Source organism: Belonocnema kinseyi, chromosome 9 (assembly GCF_010883055.1).
Source record: "Belonocnema kinseyi isolate 2016_QV_RU_SX_M_011 chromosome 9, B_treatae_v1, whole genome shotgun sequence".
Classification (NCBI taxonomy): domain Eukaryota; kingdom Metazoa; phylum Arthropoda; class Insecta; order Hymenoptera; family Cynipidae; genus Belonocnema; species Belonocnema kinseyi.
This window is the reverse complement of record NC_046665.1, coordinates 41,726,283-41,733,865: the sequence shown is the minus strand read 5'-3', so window position 1 is coordinate 41,733,865 and position 7,583 is coordinate 41,726,283. Positions and strand designations below refer to the sequence as shown.

Below are 7,583 nucleotides of genomic sequence, written 5' to 3'. Positions count from 1 at the left end.
CTACACAATTAATATGCATTCATCCTCCACTCCCTTTTCGATTTTTGAAAAACAAAAAAAAACTTTTCGATCAATTTAAACCAAGAAAATGTGTTAACATAAATCGTTTTTAATTTATGACGTCCTACCGAGATCTCCCTAGCAGGCCTAGCAGACCAAGTTCACGGAAGAGCAGGGCTCTTCAGCGAGGGACAATTCAGCTGTAAATGCTCATTTACCACGTGTTTCGTTTCCACCACCACGACCCTCTACTCAGCTGTACGAGTGAAACGAAATTTTTCCGTGCTGAGTGAGGTGGCGTAGTAGTGAAAACGAAACATCTTGCAAATGAGTATTTGGGACCTAATTTCTCCTCGCTGAAGACCCCTACTCTACAGAGTATCCTTTCCGTTCACTCAGTCCGCTAGGGTTTTCAGTAAAAAAAAAGCGTTAAATCTTTTTTTTTCGAATAATATGTCTTGTTTTCTGTGAGCCATACATGAAAATTGTACAAAAATAAATTAAAGTAGAATTAATTATCCTTAAGGATGTAGGAAAAACGAATTTGAAAATGGCCAATTTCCTAAAAAATTAATGTAAGTCCAAAGCCCTCATTTTTCCGGCACTAGGAAATTTTTCTATGATTTTTATTCTTATTTACATGAAATCAAATTATACTTACGTCTGTCGGTCGATGCAATTTTGAAAATTTTTGATAAAAAAAAGTTTCGCCTGAAAGTATCTCATAAATTCTGAGGAAGCAGACGAAATTGCAGAAAGAGATAGTCGATAGGAGAAGCCGCGCTTGACAAAAATATATTTGTTGCCCAACGCCGACGCTTTAGACAAAATCGGAGGAAAGACGTGAAATTCTAAGATTTTATTCTTCCTTATTATAGAGTTATTATTATAGAGTCAGAGCTCATTCGAAACAAACGAAACTTATCACACTTGCAAACAATATATTTTTACTGGTACACCAAAACTTTTGACAAAATCGGCGGGAAGGCCCATCATTTCCATGACTTTATTCTTTCTCATTATTATAAGCATTTGGTCATTTATGGTATTGGAGTAAACGGCGACAAAGTGAAAGCTTTTGGAAATCAATAATTCCTTAGAGATCCATCTGTCAGCCACTCTTGTAACTGCACTATTATCAATAACTGCCAGAAATCTGAGCTGATAATTATTTTTCTTGTTTACTTTAGCAAATATTCCTTGCAGAAATGATCATTGATTTAAAAATACGAATATAGGCGAGCCAGGGCCAGACCCGCCCCTGAAATTTCGCAAATCATACAATTTTCGTATAGATGTGAAAAAAATCTAAATTATAACTACGTAACCCCCCCCCCCACCAAATTTCTGGCTACGAGTCTGGGGCTAGCCTTTGCATTTGTAATTCGTATATAAAATGTGCACGCGAGATTTAAAAAGTTGTGTACAAGTTATTGATAGTCGTCAGATGTCAGATTTTTTATCTCCCTTCTTTTGGATTTTGGCTTCCAAAGATTTTACTTATCCCTTCAATTTTGTCTAAAGTGTCGGTGTTGTGTAAACAATATATTTTTTTCAAGCGTGGCTTCTCCTTTCGACCATCTCTTTCTATATTTTCGTCTGATACAGTTTTAACCTAACCCAATTTTAGAGTAAGTCGACTATTTTCAAAGTTATTTATCCAACATTCTTAGAACTAAAAAAATCGCAGAACAAAATGAAATCTTTACCCCGATTTTAGAGAAATCTTTAGTTGAAAGGAAAATTATCTTCACGTGATAAAATTTAACAACTATATTGTGTATGAATACCATGCCAATTCCCTGGTGAACCGAATGAATGGAAAGGATATGTTTTCCGTCAGAAGGTCACAGAATAATTGCAATAGATGTCTTTGGAGAGTTGAAAAAAATTAAGATTACAATACCTGTCCTTAAAATAGGCTAAGGGTGACTTCAAGCGCAGAAGTTATGACATTTTTTTAAAATTGTTCATGCTGCAAAAAAACTATTGCAATTACTCCGTGCCATTTTAATGGAAAATTCTACGTAAAATCCGAATTGCAACAATTTAAATGAAAATTATTCCCAAGAAAAAATCCCTTCCGTTTTTTCTGTGATAATTGATTTCTCACAGAACATAAGTTATGATTATTTATATTAGACTGCTTCTTGTGGAACTTCAACCACCAAAATCGCATTAAGTCATTTGAAAAAACAAGAAATATCAAACCTTTTTAAAGCGGCGTGCTTAGTATATATCGTATAATTGCCACAACAATGATATAGAGTTATTATTAATATAACAAATATTTCTCTTTTTGCATGAAACTATGTATGTACGAAAAATTTTGTTCAATATTTTAGGTAAATTATACACCAAACAAGACATTACTGCCTGTGATTGCATGGATTCACGGAGGAGCATTTGTAAGCGGAAGTTGCAGTTCTATAACATTTGGTCCTGCATATATTTTGGACCAAAACGTTGTCTTTATCGCTATGAATTACAGATTAGGTATTCTGGGTTTCCTAAGCTCATCAGACTCAGTGGCGCCGGGAAATTTTGGCTTAAAAGATCAAGTTATTGCGCTTAAATGGATTCGAAAAAATGTTCGTGCATTTGGCGGAGATCCTGAACGAGTAACAATTTGGGGTGAAAGTGCAGGGGGAGTTTGTGTACACCTGCATTCATTATCTGATGCCTCAAATGGTATGGCGAAATTCCATTTATTGTCTTATTGTATAGATAAGTATTGTTTTATTTTTTATCTGGTATTTTTTAAAGTATTCGTAAATTTTCAGGCCTCTTTCACCAATATATTATTCAGAGTGGTAATGCATTTTCCTCGTGGGCATTTCAACCCAGAAAATATTTTAAACCATATATTAAAACACTGGCTCTTATAATGCTATGTCCAAGTGCGTCAACAATCAAAATAATAAATTGTCTAAGGCTCCAAAATGTCGGTAGTTTACTGCACAAGAGTTACATTTTTGGAAGTTTTGCACGATTTTCTCAAATGACATGGGTACCAACTGACGAGCCAGAAGCAGAAGGTGCATTTCTGACAGACAGCCCACAGAATTTGGTAGCCAAAGGCAAAATGAAAGATTATCCATTTATAACTGGGACGGTCAGTGACGAAGGGCTGGCAACGACAACGCGTAAGTCAAATAATATACTCAAATATTAATGTTTTAAATATTAAAATATGATTACGCAATACTCCATATTTTTCAATTGGAATAATTATACAAAGTTATAATTTGTTCGAAAGTATAACACATTATTATATAAACGTTGTGCATGATACAAAATTTATATCTGAACCACTGATATTATTTTATCCTTCGGCTGGCCATAAATATCGTTGAAGGCGAATCAATTATATTGGAAAACCCAAAGAATAAAAATGAGCTTTGAAATTTGTATAATTTTTTAAAAACTTGTTCCAAAGCTCAAATGTCAATTCATATCATATTTTCTTTTTTCATACTAACCAAAAAACTGCAAGTGACTTTTTAATTTTTTATGGTATTTGAAACTCTCGAATTCAAATAGCTAATTCAAAGATATAAAAATGCATGAATCGGGAACACAGTTGGCTGTTTCAGAAGTGAAAATTACTTTTTTCAAATATATTTAAGGTTTGTTGATTTGATTTTTCAGTATTTTTCTGCTTCAACTATAAATTTTGTCCGTGTGAGAGTAATGATGTCAATATTCAAATATATATTTAAAGCTGCTCAATTTTAAAATAATTTATATTATTTTGGAAAATCTACCCATTGACTTAACAATTAAACATTTTAAAATTCAAATTTGAATGCCTCTTAAACTTAAAAATGAACTGTAAATGAAAAAATCAGATGTTGAAAAATCAAATGATTAAATACATTAAAAACTTTTAACTAAAAATTTCCTAAATACCAATCATTAAAATTCAAAGGTTGCTAAAATTACTCGAGGTACTCGTGCAGTGCATGATAAAATTCGTAACTTCTGTGTATAAGAATATAATATTATATTGAAAACATTCAAAGTTTAACAATTTAAACTGCAAAACAATAAAAGTGCAAAAAGTTATAATTTTAATGTTCTAATTTATATAATTTTTTGTAAGCATTTCAATAGAGCGATTGTCAACAATTGTCAACAAATCAAAAGATTTTAATTTAAACTATTTAAAATAAAACATTTTTTGTATTTAACATGTATGAAAAATAATTCATGTAGTGCTGAAAATCGGTGAACCTAGCCCTGCACGTCTCCATTTTTCCTGGACTCACCGAAAATATTTGTTCTGCATCTATCGAGTTTCGGTGAACCTATACAAAATTTTAGTTTGTTCAAGTAGGAATGATTTTTGCGTCGAAAGTGAAAATATTCATGATTGTATAATTAAAATTCCAACGTCGTAAAGCAGCTAAGGCTGAACCTCGGCCTTTTATGTCCACTCGCCTATCTCTTTCTGTAAGCTAATGTACATATCTCGTGGAACATAATAAAGATCTATTATTATTATTATTATTATTGTCAATTTATAACATTTCTAAATTACTAAGGATTTTACAGTTAAAAAACTTTAAGTACGTAAAAGTTGAAAATCTTTAAATTAGATCTTGAATGAATTAACAATTACAAGTTGAAACATTCAAAATTCACCAATAATAATTAGTAGCGTATTTCTTGAATTTTGTAAAATATGAAAGAGATCAAAATACAGCAAAATAATTTTAATTACAAGCCCTCTACACAAATATGTATCTGTACTGCTACATCAGGATCACCATTTATCATTTTTTTATACTTGTTACGGACTATTACCTTATGAGTAAAGACGTTCCAAAATTTACAAAACTCGTAAAACAGTATTACTTGAATGATTCATATTGGAGTTATAAAGAAGAAGTATGTATTTTTCGTTACAATTTTCTAATCAAACCTTGTTTATTTTCTTCCACATAATAAATGCGAGTTCTCTATTATCCTACAGTTTATCACAAGCATGACCAAATTCATGACTGATGCATTTTTCCTCTATCCACAAGTAAAATTACTTGAAAGATCAGCAAAAACGATGCAAAATCCATTTTACTCATACTCGTTCGGATACCGTGGCACTTTCAGTAAATCTTCTATTATTCTTGGAAATAACAGAAATATTGGAGTTTCTCATGCAGATGAACTGATTTATTTTTTTCCGATAAATTCAACAAATTTTGGATTACCTAATCTATGTTTAAGCCAAGCAGATGAATCAATGATAGATTTAATGGTCGATTTGTGGACATCATTTGCAATCAATGGGTACTTCTGTTATAAATGAATAATTATTTCAAGGGATGTAGTAATGTCTGATGTCATATGAATCAGAATGAGGGTGCTAAAGCCCTTTTTAAAAATTAAAAGTTTTGAAATTGATCTTATATTTGTCAAAGTTAATATTCTAAATTCCGAATTCAAAACGACCTTCACCCATTTGTTTTCACAATGGAAAGTATTTTATATTAAAGTTAATATAATAAAAAATATATTGTAGAAAATAATAACTCTACAAGCGTATTCGTGGTAATAATGATTTATATTTTTTATGAAAGGTCTACCGATACACAACAGTTTAACAAATATCTTTAAAAACACCGGGAATATCCAAAAAATGGTCAGCAAGGTGCACTTGTCCGGTCTCAATCACATTCAGCGTCTGAGACTTTTTTTGCGTCTCGAACTCTAGGACCTCTGGGTTAGATGCGCCATGTGTTTTGTTTAGTCTTAGTCCCATAAACAAGTCCCCCTCAGCAACAGTCCTACGTCTGTTACATAGCATTCATCCGAGAAACTGCTTCCATCATTCGGCCTACCTGACGACTAGGTCGTCCACGACCCTCTTATCCGGATTAACATTCAAAGATTCCTGGAAGTAGAGACACCTCATTACCAATTACGAAAAATCAAATGACGGAAGAGTGATAGCTGTATCTCGAATAGACAGCCACAAGGGAGTGATCAGGTCCCTGAAAGCCTCCATCAATATCCAGCTAGCACTGATTAATATTGGGATTAAAGACAAGGGCAAGGCATTTTTTAGGGTTTCAATTTACGCCTCGCAAGGGCCATTCTGTACCAACAGAGTCACTCCCAAGCTTAGCTCTACCGGTTGCTAGTCTTGCCAGGGACACCAACAATTAAGAAGGCAACTGGCCTCCTTAATCTAGTGCTTGCTCTGACTACGACTACCTCAGTCCTGACCTCCGCCCAGTATTCCACCCAGTATAAGGTTGACTATTCCTTAACCTAGGAATACCCGACTTGGCCTTGGTCCCAGTCTCGCCATCGCTCTGTCCGGACACGTTTCTGACCAAGAATCGGACCTCAGAGTCACTGACTGCGACTAATACTTACTTCATAATTATGACGAGTTCAGTCCTTGTAGCCAATCGCTCTGCATACAAGTCTCATTGCAGCCTACTGCGTTTACTCACCAGCTCACTGAGTAGCGTCAAACGTGACCCATCTCCGCAAACTGTCTACTGCCACAATGCTGCGTTGATTCAGTGATTTCTTCAAATCCCGAAGGTCTTGTACCTCGTACCGGTCGTTCGGCAGAACAGCTGTAACCTTGAAGGGTCCCTTCGCCTTGGCTACCAGCTTCTTGATCTCGCCAGTAGCAACTGGATGTGCATCCACCATAACGACGTCCCCAATAGAGTATGAGGGAGGTTTGAATCTGCGTACATCGAACCTCCTTTTCTGTTGGATTTGCTCCTCATCCGTCGACGCCTTCGCCGCAGACCTCAAATCCTGCAAATCCACCTGATCTAAAGTATCTTGAATTGTTGAAAGTAACTTTGCATCAGCCATACTGCGTGGTTTGTAGCCAAAAAGAAGTCGAGTGGGTGACATTCTTGTAGTTCGGTTGGTTGAACATTTGATAGCGCTTTGGACCTTTTTCACGCTCTCGTCCCATGTCTCCTCTTCATTCCCAGCGCAGGTGGCTGCAAGTGAACTCAAAACGGTGCGATTCATTCGCTCACACTGTCCGTTCGCACGTGGCGTTGAAACCGCGTTGATTACGTGCTTGACACCATACTCCTCACAGAAAGCTTTAAATGAGTGTGACGTGAAGGCCGTTCCTCTATCACTTATTATTCGGGTGGGCACTCCGAATATTGCTATTAATTGACCCAGTGCTCTCAATACATGCTTTGTTGAAGTATCACGGACAGGTTCAAGAATATAAAATTTAGTGAACGCATCAACAATCGTTAGAATTCGAGAATTTTTACGAACACTTTGTACAAATGGTCCCACATGATCGGGATGTATCGTATGGAACGGAATGGTAATTTTCTCGATGGGATGTAATAATCCAGGTTTGCGCCCCGATGCATTTTTGTAATAAAGACAATTTAGGCATGCATTAACTTATTTGGCAACAAATTTTCTCATTCCTTTAAACCAATAATTTTCCCGCACCTTTTCTAACGTTTTTTCAAGTGCCACCCATTTACTACCCGAGTCAGTCTTTCGAAAAAGAATCCCCCCTTTGAGGTCATACTTATCAAAGTACTGTTTGGTCTCTGACTGCATATTGCCTGATT

The 7,583-nt window shown here is 35.1% G+C and overlaps 1 protein-coding gene across 1 annotated transcript in view; it reads left to right on the top strand.

The window, feature by feature from the left end:
- The window catches only part of LOC117180505, a 163,119-nt gene that overhangs the window by 149,556 nt on the left and 5,980 nt on the right, over positions 1–7,583 (top strand). The window contains exons 19-22 of the mRNA XM_033373001.1: positions 2,344–2,691; positions 2,784–3,146; positions 4,730–4,893; positions 4,979–5,292. Of these exons, the coding sequence (XP_033228892.1) occupies positions 2,344–2,691; positions 2,784–3,146; positions 4,730–4,893; positions 4,979–5,292 (1,189 nt within the window). The remainder of the gene's footprint in view (positions 1–2,343; positions 2,692–2,783; positions 3,147–4,729; positions 4,894–4,978; positions 5,293–7,583) is intronic.